At 41.4% G+C, this 20,712-nt stretch overlaps 1 protein-coding gene across 1 annotated transcript in view; it reads left to right on the forward strand.

The window, feature by feature from the left end:
* The window catches only part of ARHGEF38 (Rho guanine nucleotide exchange factor 38), a 64,376-nt gene that overhangs the window by 31,591 nt on the left and 12,073 nt on the right, over positions 1–20,712 (forward strand). The window contains exons 6-11 of the mRNA XM_067568219.1: positions 5,227–5,426; positions 5,961–6,094; positions 8,646–8,750; positions 10,922–11,044; positions 13,911–14,231; positions 16,647–16,787. Coding sequence (XP_067424320.1) covers positions 5,227–5,426; positions 5,961–6,094; positions 8,646–8,750; positions 10,922–11,044; positions 13,911–14,231; positions 16,647–16,787 — 1,024 coding nt within the window. The remainder of the gene's footprint in view (positions 1–5,226; positions 5,427–5,960; positions 6,095–8,645; positions 8,751–10,921; positions 11,045–13,910; positions 14,232–16,646; positions 16,788–20,712) is intronic.

Raw genomic sequence — 20,712 nt, forward strand, 5'->3', positions numbered from 1 at the left:
CCAGGAAGCCCATCCCCACAAAAACAAAAGCTCCTTTTTTCCCCACAAAGAAGAAGCTGAACTCAGGACATAACCACAGAAATGCGATTTGCTATACACACTCACCAGATGTGCCTTCCCTAGCATCTTGGTCAGTAACGCTGTCCTGTGTTTGGCTGGGCTGCTCTGGCATAACGAAGAGGTCCTGGCTCTCAGGGAGAATGGATACCCTGCTCACCTGCCCCCTGTTCTCCTCCTCCTCCTCCACAGAGTCCTCCTCATTCATCCTGGATTGGGATTCTTCGGAGGTATCAATGCTGTGTGGTGGCACAATGGTGGGGTCACCACTGAGAATTGCATGCAGCTCCTCATAAAAGCGGCATGTCTTCGGTGTGGAGCCAAAATGACTGTTCACCTCCCTCGTTTTCTGATATGCTTGCCTCAGCTCTTTGATTTTAACGTGGCACTGGTGCGCGTCCCTGTTGTGGCCCTTCTTCATCATACCACATGATATCTTCTCATAGATATCTAAATTTCTTTTGCCGGTTTGGAGCTGAGTCAGAACAGACTTGGCCCCACAGGCTGATGAGATCCAAGACCTCAGGTCAACTTCATACTGGAGCGTGTTTGGGGCATGCAGTCTCCATGAGCAGTTCAACTACAAAGCTCTCTCCACGCTGACCAAACAGGAAATGGGAATTCAAAATTTCCCAGGGCTTCAGGGGAGGGGCTGTTTCCTGTGCACGTGGCTGCAGTGCAGCAGAGTGTGAATGTCCAGAGCAGTCACAACAGAGCATTATGGGACACTTCCTGGAGGCCAATGACGTCGATTTATGTTGTGTTCTGCCTAGACTGACATTCATTTGACCCATGGAATTTGACTTCAGCACTATGCCACTTGTGGAGTCGAATTTTATTAAGTCGAATTTTAGTGCGATTTAGGTCAATAGAACTGACATGCCAGTAGAGACGCATACTTTATGTGGTCGACGTAAGCCACATTATGTTGACCTACATTGTCAGTGTAGACCAGGCCTAAATCTGGTTCCCAATCCTCCCTTACTATCACCTCCCTTCAGAGCAGATGCATTTCTGTGATTCTAAAGCATCCTTCTCAAAAAAACAAATAACAGTGCTGGCCTTTGAAATCCTAGACTAGCACAGCAATGATCTAAGTGCTAGAGATTTGATCTCTGGATTTAAAATCCCTCTAGACTGTCTCAAAGTAATTGTGCTCAAACCTTTGTGAGTTTGCTTTACTCATGTCAGATTCACAAATAAAATTATTTCCAAGATAATGACTGTCTCTCATGTCCTAAATAAGGTAATGAAGGAAACATTCCTAGACTGTAGTTTTGGGAAACCCACAAACCCAGGGCTATCAAAATGGGACAAATCTGAAGATACCTTGGGAGAGGAGTGAGCGAAGAAAGTGCTTGAATTGAAAAAAAATTACAATCCTAGACAAAAATATTAATTATGATAGAGAAGAAGTAAGGTTGTATTGCTCTGCTAAAATTGCTCTGCTAAACACCTTACTGGGGAGGGGAAGAACATCGGAAAGCTAGGAAATTCTAAGTTAAGGCTACATTTACGAAAAAAAAACCCAAAACAAATAGTTGAAAGTCTGTATGTGTGTTTATGCAGTATTTCCAGTCTCCAGCTGTTCAAAAAGAATGAATTAGGCCCCAAAAATTATGAAATCATCTTAAAAATCATGAGACCATCTTAAAAATCATTGAGATTTTAAAAAATAAATGCTTTTTATTTTTATTTTATCTTTTTACTTGCCTCCTGCATTTTGAATCTTTAGGGTTCATGTTTTCAAACTTTTCTCTATAAATATGATGACTAGAAACTTACTTTTAGAAAAAAATTAAAGCTGAGATTCTCACATAATCCCGAGATTCTAGTACCTGGGGCTTTTGAGGAAACACCAAATATAATTAGACTAGCAACAAAATCATGAGTACAACAGAAAGAAAATAGAAATAGTGCAAACTGACTTGCACTGCACTGTCAGAAATTAACATGCAACTTTCTCCCTCAAAGAATGTCCAATAGAAACACTACATTGACACTCCCTCACTGAGTTTAAATTGATCAAGGATTCATAAGACAGTTACCTCTTAGATGCCAAATTGTGCCTGGCCCTTGTGTGGTTGTGAAAGATGCAAGAAGCCATTCTCTGTGCAAGGACCAGACATAATCATAGTCCAGTGTATGTGCAGTATCATGCAACCCCAAGCAACCCTTCCTCAGGACTGTGGCTAAAAGCCACCACTGAACCCATACCTTGTAGCAATGGGAAGGAGGTTCTGTGGCCTGCAGTGTGCAGGAGGTCAGACTAGATGATCATGATGGTCCCTTCTGGCCTTAAAGTCTATGAGTCTATAAAAAGGAGTGCCTCAGTGGGATCCCTTGCCTCTTTTTCCATTCCTGCCATCACAACTGGTTTATCTTGATTTAGAAAGTGCACTGTTGTTTACCCCAAGCATCTTTGTGGCCCCTGGAACTGTGAGGTTACAGATTGCTTTGTCCAGTAGCATAATAGGAAAAACATTGACTTCAGTGTTAAACGATGTTGCACTTAGCTGTCAGTTGGATGGGTTACTCCAGCTGGACAATCAAATATGGCCAAATTCTGCCCTCACTTATACCTGTGCAATCTTAGTGAATTCACTGGTGTTGCATGTGTGTAAGTGACAGCAGAATATGGGCCATAGTGAATTATTTGCCCTGTACATTTTCTGAAACAGTGAATTTGTACACGCACAAATAATAATGTTTAAGTAACATTACAATTTATGACAAACACACACAGCAATAAAAACTGTCAAACTTAATGTGACATTATCTCCACCTTAATACACGTTTTCTGTTCGTGTGTTTCACAACGGAAATAATATTCCATAAAGAGAGAGTGCCAGACTTAACACTGAATAGAATGTTTTTTTTATAATTTCCCACCAGGAATATTTAGATGTATGCATCTAAGCCCCCCACCCCACCTGTGACTTTGTTCTGTTGCATGCAGTGTGGAGGGGTGTGCAGTGGAACCTGATGCCGTTAAACCAGCTGTGTTTACATGATTGCAAAGCGACAGCAATGATTTGCAATGAGATTAGTGCAGCTACTTATGGCACTAAAATACTTGCTAAATTCATGATAAGACTGGGTGGTTGCAGTAGCATTACAAATGAATTATCAGCTTAATTTTCTTCACAAAAGATGTCACAAGTCGTTACACATCTGTTTAAATTGTGTGGCAAGGCAGTGTTCTGATTGGCTGCAGTGTATTCTCAAGGGGTGCATTAGATACAGGACTAATCTAGGTGGATGGTTATCGTAAAATAATCTTACTGGGTAGAATTAGATGAGTTGAACTTTGTGGCATTTTGTGCCGCAGGGAGTCATCATCTCATAACAAACCTACTATCTTTCAAACCAGATTGCTAGACTGTGTCATGCAGATATGTGAACAGAGGGCTGTTTATCACTTGGGCGGCTGTCCAAAGTGCAACTGTATGGAGAGAAGACACTTGAAGATTTCCATTCATGAGGCAGCTTTTAAAAGATTTGCATTCATGGGGCCTTTCAGGGAAAACAATAACAATTTAAGATTTCTTTTATTCCTGCTGCCAGAAGCTGAAAGAAGGGAAAACAGCTCTATATTTGATGCAGGATATGGGGAGGAGGAAGAGAAAAGAGAAATGATGAAAAGGTTTGGGGACATCAAGAGGCTTTTAAAAAGCATTTACTGTTAAAACTCCTTTTTTTCCCGTGCAGGACTTTTTATACTTAGTGCCTGTGTGTGAGAGATGGCTTAAATATGCAGATGCCTCTTCTCCAAAGCATCCAAATCATTACTTAATTAGTCAACAGTGCTCCAGTATATTTTTATAAGTGGAAGAAAAAGTTTTCTTTCTTTCTTTTCCATCAGCAGTGTTTATGGCTGAACACAACAAAAATTGACAGTTTACAAAAGTGGGTATTACCTCTATCTTCCCTCTGTTTTCCATTAACCCAGTCCCTTCTCATGCTCAGAAATTCTGGTTCACCTCTCATTAAATCTCACATAATTAATCTCATAGAACTTTTTTTCTTCCGAAAATTCTTCCTTTAGCATGTAGTGGAAGCACTGCTCTGTGTTTCTGCCATGAAAAGCTGCATTACAGTCAGGGCTCTGGTCTTCTCCACACTATTACCAATAGCTCACTCCTTCGTTTAAAGTGCAGACCTACAAGAAGGTCCCCAGCAGTTTATACATGGCTGTTACCAACATGGGTTGTAATAGAGTTTCCCAGAGTGTCCAGGAATTTCTTCCTTCTCTTTTCTCCTGGAAACACTGTTATGAATAGAGAGGCAAACAAGCCCTTTTTACCTGCCTGCTGCAGAGAAAGCAAATTATCTTTCCATAAAAGGACCTTCAAAAGGAGGCGGGAACAAGGCTTTAGAATATTTGCCACTTGGTGGGGATGACTTGTGTGGGGAAGGAGGGAATCAGAGCATGGAGAGGGGACAGGAAACCCAGATGGTCAGGGTAAGCCGTGGGTAAACATCCAAACTGGAGAATCCAGACCAAATTTTAAATCTTTTCAAGTCCACGCATCACTAACTGTAATCCACCAATCAGCAACCGAGGCAAAATCCTGTCAATACTGTGGCTGAAGGCATAACAAAGAATTGTGGTTACATAAGCAAGCTCAGAGGTATAAGGTACAAAGCACTAAATGGGTGTAAATAAAGAACTATGAGCTGATGTCACTTTCACACTGAGGTGCCAAAATGAGGTATAATGTGCCTACTATAATACATTCTTCTTGTTAGTTATTTTTCTTACTACATCCCTCTCTCCTAGCTCCTTGGTATGTAAAGTGTACCATACAGACTCTTTTAGCCTCAGTGGGCCAAATTCAGAGAGCATGTAGAAATTATATGTTGGTAAGTGACCGTGAGCCTAAGAAAGTCTAAACTGGTGCAACTTTCATACTGAGGGAAAAAGATTTCATTTTATCCCAACCCAGACTCCCCACTGAATGTCTCCCCTAGTTTTTCAATTTAAATGGGAATTGCATCTGTGTAACTGAATGGAAAACTAGGCCCTAGTTTTGACATCTGCAATAGATACAAGCTCAAATGAAGATTTAAAAAGATAATAGCATCACTGACTCGATAGGACTAATGCAATTTTGTTCTTCAAGGGGTTGCCGTTTTACATGACAGTTCTGTTTGTTTAAATAATAGAGGAAAACCAAATTTAATGGACATGGGATCTCTGATGATCAAACCAATACAGCGTGTGATGAAATACCCCTTGTTACTGTGTGAGCTCTTGAATTCGACTCCTGCTTCTCATCCTGATCACAAGGCACTGCAATATGCCTTTACTGCTGTGAAAGACATTAATGTGAATATCAATGAACTTAAAAGAAGGAAAGATTTAGGTAGGTAAAAGATGGTATATTCTTTTATCCTATTAATTGTATTCATACTATGTAGATTTGGGCTGGTGATTATGGGAGATGGTTTTAGCTCCAATTATGTTATCAAGGATATTGTTTTCTGGCTCTATCTGAGCTACAGAACATGCTGGATTTTGAGAGACATAACTGGTGTATAGACTGAATTGTAGCTTCAAACTTAAAAACAAAAACCCAGGTTGGATCACTAGGGATGTAGACTCCAAAAATGTGAAAATGAATATAGTACAATATTGCATATAATATATTACACTAACATCAGTAATACTACTACAAGCACTAATAATAATAAATAATAAAGATATTTTTAAAGACCTGCCATATTTAAGCCTTAACTTTACTACCTCTTTCTAATGCTGGTAAAGCAGTGTTTTCACACAAGGTTACTGCAAGTGACATCAAAGTCTCTGGTCTCAAATGGTTTCATATTAGAGTGCAGAGCTATGTTAGAGCCCTATGAATACAGATTTTTAGTGTTGTGAAATTCTCTGTCTGCAGTCTTGAAGTATAAGAAGAATGATGATGAAGAATCTCTTAAAGAGAAGTTTTCCAAACTGAATATTCACTCCATTAGCAAGAAATCCAAGAGGGTTACTAGCCATCTGAAAATTCTGACGGGAGGAGAACCTCAGGTACGTAGTCATCCATTTGCAAATTTGCATTGAGGACTTCAGTTTTGCTCTTAGCATTTATTGACAGCATTTTGGAAATAGATTTCATAATGTTATTTGTTTTACAATGTTTATCAAGTCATTACTTGTGTGTAACCTCAAAGGTGAAGAGATCTTTATGACCCTAGACTGAAAGGAAAATATTTCAGTATGTCTTCCACCTTTTCTTTTGGAACTGGCCTTTTCTACAAACCTCTGACCGGAAGAAAAGAGGTACTGGTCAGTAGTTCTCACCAAAATGAATGTGGAGGTCAACCCTCAATAGATGAGTTGGTAGGAAATATTGTGGCAATGGGATAGCTACAGAGGGCATTTTCTGTGCATTTCATTCAGCATCATTCAGACCCTGGTACAAGAAGACCACAAAACAAGATTTATGTGCTAATTAGTATGGGCAGTGAGTTTGAATGAGAACCTTTGACTGTCAAAATGATTAGATGGCTACAAATTTTTTATAATAAACCTGCTGCAATGTGTTGAATGCAAAGAATTAAAACACTACTTTATTTTTCCATTGCCCTAATTAAATAATTACTGGTTTATCGGGGAAAATTTTCTCAAAGTACCTAAATCACTTAGGAAGCTAAGTCCCATTGACTTTCATTGAGACTTAGGCTCCTAAGTGTCTAAGATACTTTTGAAAATGGAACTTAGCTTCCTAAGTGACTTTGAAAATTTTATCTTGATAAATAATTATTTAATTAGGGCAATGAAACTATAAAGTTGTGTTTTAACTCTTTCAAGTCAAGTCCCATTTTCAAAAGTATCTTTGGCACTTCGGAACCTATGCTTTAATGAAAGTCAATGGGACTTAACCTCCTAAATGATTTAGTTGCTTCTGAGTGTTTTACCCTTTTAATATAGTTGCTTATACAAGAACATTTGCTTTTTGAAAGGTGACCTGCAGGCTTGTGCCTTTTTTCCTGTTTGCTTCTTTTTGTGGTGATGTTTCTTCCCCCCGACCCCCAATTATTTTTTTTAACATTAGAAATTCAGATATTCTTTTTTTATTCCTAGAAGGCTCTATGGCAAACTGAAGGATTAACAGGTTTATGATATCAGCGATAACCATGCAGTGAAATCTGATTGAGTGGGGAAGTGATTTTTATTCAAATCTGTTAGAACTTCCTATTTGCTGTTGTTTTTGTTAACACTTTTTGAATTTAAAACACCTGAGAATCACTCTGGAAAAAAGATGCCTTTGTTAAAGATTCAGCACTCCTTCCCCTATAATTGGAGGCTGAGAAAGCTCAGAACAACATCTCTGAGTCTTTCAATGACTTTCAATGAAAGCAGTGAAGACTAGACTTGACATTTCTCATACTTCTAAGGTAAAAAAGCAAGCAGAAAGAATTAAAAAAAAAAAAAAAAGTCCAGGCCTTCTTCATACACTATAAAGAAGTAAAATGACCCCTTTACAGATAGTGAGACTGTAATTTGTACAGGGCCACACAATGCTACAGACATAATAGCAACACTCTTATCTCTGCATTGGCAATAGCTGCCCACATCTACATTAGGGAGCATGTGATGGGGCGCCTGCCCTGCACTGGCCAGGAAAGAGTTAAGAGGGACCTTGGAAAAGGAATGACTAGGAAGGAGCTGCATGGCAGCCAATCATGGCCCAGGAGGCCAGTATATAAGGAGTGACAGGAGCTTGAAGGGGAAAGATTGGCAGTACTCTGGACAGTGGCTGGCTGCTGGGAATCAGCAGAGCCAAAGGCCCTGAACCAAGGGCGGAGAAGGTACTGGGGCTGCAGGGAAGTGGCCTAGGGAAAGCTATGGAGAAGTTGGGGAAGAAGCAGCGAAAGGCTGCCACACCTAGGGTCCCTGGGCTAGGACCTGGAGTAGTGGGTGGATCTGGTTCGCTCCCCCAACCACTGATTGCCATAGCACTGGTGGCAGGACTGCAGTGGTCACCAAGGGAAGGGGCCTAGAACAGACTGCAGAATCCCCCCGGAAGTGGGGGAGCACAGACTGTGACTCAGGCGGAGGACCGAGTCACAAGAGTGACGGTCGAGCGAAGACGGGCACGAGACACCACAGAGAGAGGCATCTGCCTGGGCTGAGGGCTGATTCCACAAGTAACCAACAGGAGGCATCAAGGCAGGAAGTTGCACCATGCTACAGAGCACTGCAGGAAGCAGTGCTGTGATTTGAAAAGACTTACTTTGTTACCTATCATTTCTTGTCCAAATTGTGTAAACATAAAAAATGAAGGGTTCATTGATAAACATAGATGTGCCTACAATAAAATAACTTCATGCTTCCTTAATGCTCTGCAAAACTCAAAATCTTTGTCACACACATTCCACTGTCCTTGATTTTTCCCTCGCTTTAGACCTGATAATTGTAGGTAGGTTTGGAAGCGTTACTGAAGGACAGTAATCTAGCTTCAAAGGGAGGAATTCATGGACTCTTCTTTAGATTTTTCTAACAGACCTCTGGCCATTCCTTTCATTAGCCAAGCCATTCATTGCTGTCCTAACCAATGTGTAAACATCTATTTCAGGTGAAAGACCAGACCTTTAATAAGGAGGAAAAGCTATTTAGAAGTTTAGAAAAGACTGTGAAATTTTGTGTGAAGAATATTTCATTCTCCCTACATCATCTACAGGTGGGTATATCACACTATATGAACTATTCCAGAGGGGTAGCTGTATTAGTCTGTATACAGCAAAAACAACGAGAGTCCTGTACCACTTTAAAGACTTACAAATTTCCCTATTCAGACCCAGTTTGATTGTGTCAAGTTTGCAGATGAGTTCCAGCTCTGCAGTTTCTCTCTGAAGTCTGTTTTTGAAGTTTTTTTGTAGAAGTATGGCAACTTTTAAGTCAGCTACCGAGTGTTCTGGGAGATTGAAGTGCTCTCCGACTGGTTTATGGATGTTACCATTTTTTATGTCTGATTTGTGTCTATTTATTCTTTTGCGTAGTGACAGTCTGGTTTGGCCAATGTACATGGCAGAGGGGCATTGCTGGCACATGATGGCATATATTACATTAGAAGATGTGCAAGTGAATGAGCCCCTTATGGTGTGGCTGATGTAGTTAGGACCTGTGATGGTGTCACTAGAGTCGATATGTGGGCAGAGCTGGCAACAGGGTTTGTTGCAGGAATAGGTTCCTGGGTTAGTGTTCTTGCTGTATGATGTACAGTTGCTGGTGAGTATTTGCTTCAGGTTGGGGTTCCTTACAGCCATAAACATAACGTCCATAAACTAATCGGACACAATCAGATTGGGTCTGAATAGGGACTTGGAATGGTTATCTCATTACAAGAAGTAATGGTCACTGTTCACACATTCTCACCTTCTAATCAATGGTTGTGAATAGGCCTCATCTACTCTAACCGAATGGACTTTGTTTACACCTACCTTCCCCATTGTTGTTTCTTACCTTTGGATGTACATATATACCTCCTATCTGATTTCTGTTTCATGCATCTGACGAAGTGGGTTGCAGCCCACAAAAGCTTATGCCTGCAGAAATGTGTTAGTCTTTAAAGTGCTACAGGACTCTCGTTGTTTTTGCTATATGAACTATGCACACACAAACCATATATGTGAGCAGTTTAACACACACTTCTGCCAGAGTCATGTAATACCAAATCCTAAATGGCCCTGAACACATGCACATGGCCCAAAATGCAGCAGAAATGCTTTGCTTCTGCTTCACTAGTAGCTCAGTAGCAAAGAGGTCATAAGGCGGGATTCTGCACCACTCTGCTTACTTCAAAGGATATCTCCATTGTGGCTTAATATAGTGCAATACATAGAGGAAGGGAAAGTGGATGATCATTAGGTTAAAGCATGGTGTGAATCCACCAGGGTCACACCCTTTTCTGAAGGGGAGCTGGGGTAGTGTCCACCACACACTCTAGAAGCCATCTGGTTTGCAGCTAAATGGGTTAGAAGGCCCTCTATTGAAATTTAGGAGTTCTTCCATTAGCCGCTGTGTACTTCAGTGGCTTCTCCTGGACTAAAACCTTTTTTCCTTGGACTTTTGCTCCATTTTAAAATTTAACCCATTAACTATTGTCAGGGTCAGCATTATGATTTACAGGGCTTCAAAGTGCTGCAGATTTCTTCACTCTTAAATCCCACTGCTAGGGGATTGGAAAATGAATTTCTTCCCTCTTTGGGCTTGCCAAGTTAGCAGAGGCCACAAGGGCCCTCCAAGACCAGTTGTAGCCAGCCTGTGCTTTTAAGTTTGTGTCATGTAGCTTAAAAATACTTTTGAGCTTGCAGAAGTTTAGCACAATTCCTGGGAGGCATCGCTTGAGCTTATCAGACAGAGATGGGGCCTGCAGACCATGTAGATTCCAATGCTTTATGGCCTTGTTCTGTTGTTCATAGCATCACGTCCTGAAGGGATACTTCTGTAAGGGTGAAATTCACCCCATGCCAGGGACCAGCATAAGGTCTATGCATCATTTAAGTCCCACTTAAATCCCCCAACATGGATCATAAGTGGTGCGTAAACTTAGTGATGGCTCTCTGAACAAAGATGAATTTCACATTTTCTGAGTAAGCCCTAATGGTGTGGATTGGAATTAATTTCTAAGGTGAATGGTGATAACTCTGTTCCTTGCAAAATTTATAAAAAGAACCTGGAGAAAACACAGGAGAATCTATCATAGGAAACAATCCTGCATTGGACTAGACAACTTAAGAGATGGAAAAGACTTATGATTCGATTAATATTATTACAGGGTATGCATGAATAGGTATACTGTATTATAGCAAATTATCAATATATTTTAATTTCCCACCTATTCCTTTCTAGGATTCCATGCTTCTAGCAGCACAGAATATAACTGAACTACAAGATATTTTACACAACAAAGATGATGAAGGCAATGGCTGTTCAAGAATGCTGAAGAACATTGGAAATCCCTGTGAAGGTTTTGTAAGTTCACGAAATATGCCGATATCACACAGCTGTCAGTATATTTGAGCTGTGCGTCATTCAAACAAATAAGGTGAAAGGAAAAGAGCAGAAAAATGTAGGAGTCCATTAAAAATATGGAGAAACTTTTGATTTAAATGATCTTATTTCCTACAGGAACATAAGTTACAAAAATTCCCATGTCAATTTATGTAAAACATAAGCCAGATCAGGCCTCAGCTTAAACTATGCAGTGTTGCCAACTCACAGGATTTTATCATTAATCTTTTGATATCTGGTGTTTACTTAAAGCCCCAGCTCCTGGAATCACATATGTGGGAATCTCAGCTTTTCTTTTCTTTCTTTCTTTTTCTTTCTTTCTTTTTTTAAATGTACGTTTCTATCCTTGGTGATTGAAGAGAAAAGATTGAAAACATGAACCCTAATATTTAAAAAACAAAAAAAAGGCAAATAAAAAACTCAAAATATATAATTTTTAAAGCTCATTATTTGGGGGATTTGACTTGTGATTTTTGAACTCCTGGGACTGGCAATACAAGCTAGGCTTCAGGCTGAAGGACATCTTTCAAAGTAAGGCAAACTTCTGCCTGAACTGGGCTTTCAAGCTAAACTAACTATTTCAGGCCTGGAGCAAATTTTATTTCTCCTTTAGTCCCACCCCTCCTTAACTCCACCCCATCTGGTTCCCTTCACCTAACTCAAAATGGAGTCTCTCTATTAACAGCAAATGACAGTGACAGATCATTCCAGCCCAACTAATGAAAGGACTGATAGTTATATTTCTTTATTAAAAGATAAGCTGTTTCATTCCAAAACCAAACCACTAAAACAGGCTCTGTAACTGCAATTCTACTTCCTTTCAAATTCCATTTAAAATAATTGCATCATTTAAAAGTATACCTTTAAAAAATAAATAAAATGAATATAGTGAGCAAAGGAACACAGGAATTGCCATACTGGCTCATCATAATGATCCACTGAGTGCAGTAGATTGTTTACAATAGTGGCTGCTATGAGATGCTTCAAAGGAAGGCATAAGAATCTCCTCAGTGGAAAACTGTGCGTAGAGGAAGTTTCTGCCTAACCTCTGTCGGTTAGAAGTTGACTCATGACCTGAAGTATGAAGGTTTATATCCTTTCTAAAAAGTTTTTTATCCTATCTACTATAACTGTAAATGTTTACAATATCCATACAGATATATACTCCTTTTTTAATCCTACAAAGGGTTTGGTCACAGGAATATCTAGAGCAATATGTTCCATGGATTAATTACACACTATGTAAAAGGGTATTTCCTTTTATGAGTTTGAAACTGCTGCCTTTTAGTTTAAATATCCCCTTGCATTTGTATTGTTAAATCAGGCACTTCTATTTACCTTCTCTATCTTCTCTATCCCATTCATTATTTTATATACCTGGATCATGTTCCCTTTTATTCATCTCCTTTGAGAACTAAACAGCCTAGCTGTTGCAATATCTCCTAATATGGAAGTTTTTCTATGTCTGTAATCATTTTTGTTACCTGTCTCTGAATCCCTTCTATTACTGTTATATCTTTTTTTTTAGGTAGTCTGACCAAAACTGAATGCAGTATTCTAGGCAAGGGCATATCACTGTATACAATGGAATTACAATATTTTCAATCCAGTTCATTATGTCTTAATGTTTTGTTTGCACTTTGACCACCACTTCACGAAAAGCAGAGATTTTCATTGTGTTTCATGTTTTTTTCCTGAGTAGTTATAGTTGAGAACTATGAATAGCTTAAATTATTTCTTTCTATGTGCATTATCTTGAATTTGTCAATATTGAATGATCTGTCTAGCCCTCTTAGTTAGGGCCAAATCAAGAATAGCTTCTCCTTTTCTGTTTCAGAACCAAGAAACAACTGTTTAAGGTATTGAAAAATTGCTTATCTAAGCATTGTCACAGGTGCCAGCTTTTCACATGAAAATGGAAAGTTCTTTCTCCACAGAACAACTATATATCAAAGGCAATACCAATGTGAAACCAACACTGTCCATCAGTCCTCACCTTGAGGGACCTCTTCTGGGGATGATGGACATACAGACTTTTGCAGCAGTGGTTTTTGTTATGCAGGAACCTTCTTTCTTGTTATTGGACTGAGTCCAGCAACTCATTTCACAACTATCCAGCAAACTTTAGATGGTAATGAGTTTGTCACTAGCAGCCTGTACTGGATGTGAACCAATAAACTACAGGAGAAAGTATCTTTAAACCCAATATTAATTCCTTGTTCCATCCAGACTCCCATAGCAATGTTGTTGTTTTTTTAAAATATTTTATTTACCCATTAGGACTGTTCATTTATGACTCATTTTCAGTAAACTAAAGGAAGCAAGCATAAGCAAGCATACACATTTTAATCAAATTGAATCTTTCTATCTGTCTGTGTAAGCATTTATACTGTTTAATCAGGAAATCAAATTGATCAGAGCCATTCCCAGGAAACTGGCTGTTCCTTTATTTTATTCAGTGGGAAAGACTGCCATTTAATTGAGACTGCACTGCTTCTTGTCTCTAATGGTACTTCCCGGTTTAAAGGTCCCAGTCCCAGTGAAGCTTCACAATTTTAATACAGTGCCTAGTACAGGGAATTGGAGGCAGGCATTCCCTGTTTTCTGATCCCAACTCTAACACTTATCCTTTAGGTGACTACTTAACCTGTCTGTGCCTCAGTTTCCCCATGAGTATAATAATACGATAAGAATTGTTACTAGGCTGTTTGATAGGGGTGCTGTCAGGCTTAATTAGTTACTCTTGGAAAGCAATGTAAGTGCTACAAATGGGAGAATGAAGTATTATTTGTTGGTCTTATTTTTTGTTTTGTTTTCCTCTTCCCAGGTGGATCAATTGGAAAAGCTCGTTTTGACCCCTCTCTCAGCATTAAAAGCCTTGTTTCCAGGCCCTCAGAAGCTTATCCAAAAGCGCTATGACAAGTTGCTGGATTACAATGGCTACCTTCAAAGGTCAGCAGGAGATGAGCTGGATCTGGCAAAGAAGGACTATGAGGCTCTCAATGCACAGCTCGTGGAGGAACTTCAGGTGTTCAACAGGACAGCCAAGAAGATTGTGATGAACTGTCTGCATTGCTTCATCACTCTCCTCAGGGACATGATGCGCTCAGCATTTCAGTCATATTCGGCCATTGTGGTGCCTGTTCCGGTAAGCAGTCTGTCTGTGTATGTGTATGGTATTTGACTGGAGGTACTTAAAAACCTACATACATCAACCCCCTCTATTGTCTGTTCTGGTGATCACAGTGGATATTTTTTCACACTTCATATCCTTCACCCTTGTCTACTCTGGACCTTTTTTTTTTTTTGCCAAGAATGACCACAGTGCTGTTGCTGCTGCTGTTCCTCCGGTAGTAGCAATGGTAGGAGTCAGCAGTTGCTAGCATATTAACCCCTGTATTATTTACCACTGCCATGAGCAGGGTTAGACAACACACTAGGAAGAATGCCAGCAGCCACTGGAGTCCCTTCTACACATGTGCACTCACCACTGCTAACACTGGGGGGAGCACATACTGCCATAGGAGTGTTAGCAATGGTAGGGCAATGTTGTCGTCATAAAAGCCTACTGCAGACACCTCCTTCAGGGTAAGGAACAGCTTTATGGTTTGGCTACAGTATGAGCTACATCAACGCTTCAAACATTTTGAAGTGTATTCAGACTGTCGAACCTTTTAACTTTGTGTAACTGAAGCTACCAGGATGCCTCCCTGAGCTGCATGGAAGTGTATCAGTTTGCATAACATTCTGTTCACACACAGTGGTAATCACAACTCTTAAGATATGGATCCAAAACTCCATCTAAAGCTAATGAGTGAGTTGGGATGAATATCAAACAATGCTAGAGTTTTGTTTATATTTTTCTCCCAGAGGAAATGAGTCCTCTGCTTGACTAAAAGTCCTGAGGGTGTCCTCACAGCTCCAAAACCACACATATTGGAGAAGCTATATTATCCTGGCTGACGTCTGGACAAGCACATCTGCAGCACATCAGCACCACTCAAGGGTGGGCTACACTACAGAGTTTTGTTTACAAATGTCAGCTTTCCCCGGCTCCTAGTGGGGAGGGGTGAAGCCCTGGGTGGCTTTTCCCCAGCTCCTGGCGGGGAGAGGAGAAGCCCTAGGTGGCTTTTCCCTGGCTTCTGGCGGGGAGAGGAGAAGCAGCCCGCAAGGAGCCCGGGAGCCTATGACGGCAATTGGGATCCTAACTGGGAGCTGCCAGTGGAGCTGAGAGACCTGGTTCTCAGCTCTCTACACTTCCCCACCTTAGATTGGTAGAAATGCTCCTGGTGAGAGTGTACACCACAAACCCAAGGAGGGTAGTGTGGATATCAGCCACTGCAGTAATTACTGCGGTGGCTGTAAGTCAACATAACATAGGTTGACTTATCTTAGGCTATGTTTACACTGGCAACGGCAAATTCACCGCCGCAAGATCAATCTTTCATGATCGATTGAGTGGTCAGTGAGACCCACTCAATCGATGAGGGAGTCAACTGAATAAATCCACCCCTCAACTAGTGTAGCGCTGAGCCGACGGGATGTGAACAGCGCAATGTGAACAGCGCGCAGAAGCAGTCGACGGGAGTTAGCAAACTACTCTGCATGGTTTGCGTAACTCCTGTCGACTGCCACCGAATTTCCGGGTAAGTGTGAACAAGCCCTTAGTAGTGTAGACAAGGCCTTAGTAAGCCATATAGGTTACTGCTGGGTGTTGCACTGCAGTCCCGCCAGAGGAGGAACAGGCTCCTTCCCAGCCCCAGGCCCTGTCACGCTAGAAGTGGGAATCCAGGATCCAACATAGAGCTTTGCAGCTTAAGGGGAACGTGAGGGCTTTTTCCACATGAGGAAGTTTCACCAGTATAACTTGAATAAATTGATATAACAAACTAGTGCAAAAGACAGTATGGACACACTTACTTCATTACAAGAATGGCTTATTCAAGTTTAGCTTAAGTCAATTAGAAAACAAGATTTTATTAAACCAAAATTAGAGTGTCCATACAGCCTTCCACATCAGTTTAACTACATCAGTTTAAATTCACCTTTTAAGCTACCCTGGTGCAACTTCCTCCTGTAGGGAAGTCCTATATCTTTAAAGAGGGCTTTATGTTTTTGGGGAAGCTGCTTGTACCAGGTATTGTTTTAACTGGGGATTTTCCCACAGTGTCACTACTGAGTTTTCCTGTTTACATCACGTTTAAAATTAGAGAGGGGCCTGAGCTAAAATCACAGCTAAAACACCACGGCGAGTTAAACTGACACAACCAGTTTAAACTAAACCAAGTTAAATATATATTGGTTTTTAAACTGATTGAAGTTAAACTGATACCACTTCTGTGTATCGACAAGCCGTAACAGCAATGATTTTAAGCTCTTTGAGGCTGGGATCCTGCCTTCATTTATATTTGCCTAGTGCCTAGCTCTTTGTGGGCACTACCAGAAACCATAATAACTCAGATTTCAGACTGCCAGTGCTTGATCCACTACACAACAGCTACTGTTCCTTATCTCCCTACCATATGTAATGTACATGAGATCTAATCTCCCTGTGTATTTGCAGCTGTCTTCCTCAAGTATCTGTGAAGTACAAAATCAGGTGATGGAAGAGTTTCACAGTCTAAATTTTGTAAAAGAATACAGCAGTGGAACATTTATTGAGAGAAAACTGAGCTTTGAAAAGAAGAAACCTGCCCCCACCCAGGTGAGTATCATGCCTCAGTGAAAATGTAATATGTGTCAAAAGCATCATCTTTTGATTCTCCTGGGGCCTGTGCATTGACCTGCCGCACAGAGTTTAGGGCCAGAAGGGACCACCAAATGATCTTGTCTGACTGCCTAAATGGGGTCCAAGCTTGGTCCCTTGATTTTGGGGCCTGAGCTTAAACCTCCATTCCTGGGATGAGTGTTACAATGACCAGCTACTCTTTGGTGATTTTTCTACTGTTTTTTCATTACCTTTCTTTTTTTTTTACAAAATCACCTTGAGACTTTTCCTAAAATCTGCCCTGATCATCTCATAGCTCTTAGCTATGCATCAAGCTATGAGTTAACTCTAAGACTGAGCATGCAAGTTGTAGTTGTTTTACTTGTTAAATACTCTTACATACTTATTAATTTTGTGATGTTGTAATTTTGTTGAAGATTGGTGAGCGGGTTTGATCGCTTTATATTGCTAGAACAGAAGATGAAAATCTATCATGGAATTCAGACACATGCCTAGGACGCAGTCTAGTCCAGAAATGTACAGAACTGCAGGAGCCCCACTTAATATAGCAATATAATATCACAGTCCAGGGATTGTTGATCATATGGCTCCTACCTTGTAATGTTTTATATGACCTCAGAACATGTCTGCCAATTTTTGGGTTACTTCAAAATGCTTTCAATCATTTTCCATGGGAATTGTAAGTGTACTTTTATAAAGAGATAAGGTGGGTTAGGTAATATCTTTTTCTGGATCAACTTCTGTTGGTGAAAGAGAGACGCTTTTGAGCTCACAAAGAGTTTTCCTTCAGATCTGGGAAAATAAGAATAGGTCTGTGTAAGCTTGAAAGCTTGTCTGTTTAACCAAAATAAGTTGGTCCACTAAGATATTACCTCACCCATCTTGTCTGTCTAATACCATGGGACCAACACAGCTACAACAACTCTTGATACAGAGAAGCAGTTAAACCAAATACCTAATGGTGGGAGAGACAAACTTTGGATCTTACATAGAGCTCGTCTTCAAGTCTGGGAAATGTTCTAAGAGTGTCACAGCTAAATACAAGGTGGAACAGACTGTTTAACATAAGTCGTTAACACATTTCAAGGGATCATTCAAGATGAAGTTGCCCATTAACACCTCTCCACTGATAAAGGAAAAATGGAAAAACCCCTCAGATTGGGGGTGTTTAAACAGGTTTTTATAGATTGTTGTAATAAGCCATAAATTCAAAGTCTCTATTCAGTCTAGGATTTTTAGTATCTAGCAAATTTATGAATTTGCTATGACCCATCTGTGCCTAGGGTGACTGTTACCGGGCTGCCCTCTCTGGCCCGGTTGTTGGGGTCCTCCCTTGGGCTCTGTGTCCGGAGGAGGCCACAGCGCCTTCCTACACACGGGGAAATAGCCCGCTCTCGGCAAGCAAACAGTCTATTGCTAAACCCTTAGGCAGGGTGAGCAAGCAAGTTAGGGTTCTGGCCCTCAGGCAGGGCGAGCGAGCAAGTAGTCAATTGCTCCGACCCTTAGGCAGGGTGAGCAAGCAGTGGCGCTCTGGGGAGCGGAAGGGAGCAAGAAGCTGTCTTTGGGGTGGCTAGGAAAAGGGGGGAGGGAGGGTGACGCAGGCTCACCTGTCTCCACTGCGTCCCAGCCCAGGGCCCTAGCAGTGGCGAAGGTGTTTGCCACTGTGTTGGGGGGGCTCCCACTGCAACACGCCGACTAGGCTTCCGACTCAGCCACAGGCTCTGGCTGCCCCTGGGCTACTTCCTCCCAGTATCCCCTGGTATCTGCCTCCTCAGTGTCGCTGGCGTACTCCATAGGGGGTAGGCCCGTCAGTCCCTCCTTGTCCACGGGCGGCAAGGCGGGGAGCTCCTCTTCGAGGGGTAGCTCCTCTAAGTCGTTTGGTGCAGGGAGGGGTCCAACTTCCGGCAGCTCCTCCAGGTCCTCTCCCAGCTCAGGGGGCCTGGTGGCCAGCAGCTCCTCCAGGTCCTGTCCGGCCTCAGGGGGTATCCTCCACCTGGGCTGCTCTGGAGCCTCTGTCCAGTCCCGGGGCTCCAGTGACTTGGTCCAGTCCCGGGGTCCGGGTACCTTGGCCCAGTCTCTCTGCCCGGGTTGCCTGGTCCAGCTCCGGGAAGGCCCTATCCAGTCTCCAGGCCTGGTTGGGGCCGGGGTTGGTTGGTGGCTCTGCTCCCACCCAGGTCTCAGCCGGCCGGGCAGCACATCTGTTTCCAGTGGCAGTCTGTCTCTGATTGAGCTCTGGGGCCGTGCTTTTATACCGCCCCTTCCTGTGGGGGCTCCGCCCCGCTGCCGCTGATTGGGCTGGCCGGGCGATCCTATCGCGGCCCGGTTCCCTTGTTGCTGGGCAGACCTAGCTGCCGGGCCTGATTAGGTTCATTCAGGCTGCTCGCACCCTCCCTTGGGCTCTGGCTCCAGGGGAGGCCACAGCGCCTTCCTACAGTGACCCATCTGAAAATACCAAGGTTAGGGCAGGCTGCAAAAAAGATAGCAGATTCTCACAGAACTGGTGGGTAACACTGAAGTTAGATTCTCTGGCCAGTCACAAACAGTGCTCCTGATTTCCCACACTGGTTATCAAGAATCTACAACAAGAAATACACAGTCCCCTTTATTGCATTTCAGGGTCTGGTTCCCAATCAGCAACTAGGTCTAGTAAAGAGATAAATTATTTGAACTCTGTTCCTTTGCCAAAATATTCTTCTAATCCCCAAAGGGTCAATCACATTACCAGATCAATATAAGTCTGGGAGTGTCACCCAGAAACACCACACAAGTTTGAAATACAAATATATTATACATATTTAGAACTCATAATACAAATAAATGTGCTTATCAATCTTATCAAATTGTGACTTTTCCATCGGTACCTTACATGGCATATCTTATATGATATTTATTGCAATTTTGTCATATTGGTATTAAATAATATTATAAATGGTCACCCATAATCCAGACAGCATTACAGGCTTGTTTTTTTATGGTGTTATGCAGGTTTTCTTTGAGAATGAGGACTGAGAGATCAGTTATAGTGTGATCACTGTGTGAAAAATGTTCACCACAGGTGATAGGGTGTTTTTTGTCTTTTTACCATTTTTCCATGTGAGTTCATTTGAGAGAATAGTGATAGTGAAATGAGACAATGCTCCTGAGTACCATTTTGCAATTGCACACTCCTTGCACCTTGATCTCACACGGGAAAATGATAAAAGACAAAAACATCCTATCACCTGTAGGTGAACACTTTTCACAAAGGGATCACTCTATCTTTGACCTCTCAGTCCTCATTCTCAAAGGAAACCTGCACAACACCTTTGAAAGATGAACCTGGGAGCTTAAATTCATAAATTTACTAGATACTAAAAATCATAGACTGACTAAAGACCTTGGATTTATGGATAATTACAACAATCTATAATCCAGTTAATCCCCCCAGCCATTTTTTTTCCTTCTCCTCTGAGTTGGAGAGGTGCTAATGGGCCACTTCACCTTGAATGGCCCTTTGAAATATGTGTTAACTACTTATACTAAACAATCTGTTCCACCTTGTATTTAGTTTGATACTCTTACATTTTCCAGACCTGAAGAACATTTCTGTGCAACCGTGAAGCTTGTCTCCCTCACCAACAGAAATCAGTCCAATAAAAGATATTACCGCACCCACCTTGTTTCTCTAATATCCTGGGAATAATACAGCTATAATAACACTGCACAAACCAAATACCTGACAGTTCAGATCCAGTAAATTTTTATCCTTCAAGGACTATGATTTCAGCCATTAGTGCGACAGGTGAATACACCCACCTACTGTGCACACAAAACTCACAAGTTTGAGAGCACAGTTTGGGAAATTATACTCCTAACTATCCAATAGGTATATAATTGCATGATCTGCCTGTTCAAATGTAGA

The sequence above is a fragment of the Emydura macquarii genome, unplaced genomic scaffold, assembly GCF_026122565.2.
Source record: "Emydura macquarii macquarii isolate MOO-44397 ecotype Brisbane River unplaced genomic scaffold, CSIRO-AGI_Emac_v2 contig_2863, whole genome shotgun sequence".
Classification (NCBI taxonomy): domain Eukaryota; kingdom Metazoa; phylum Chordata; order Testudines; family Chelidae; genus Emydura; species Emydura macquarii.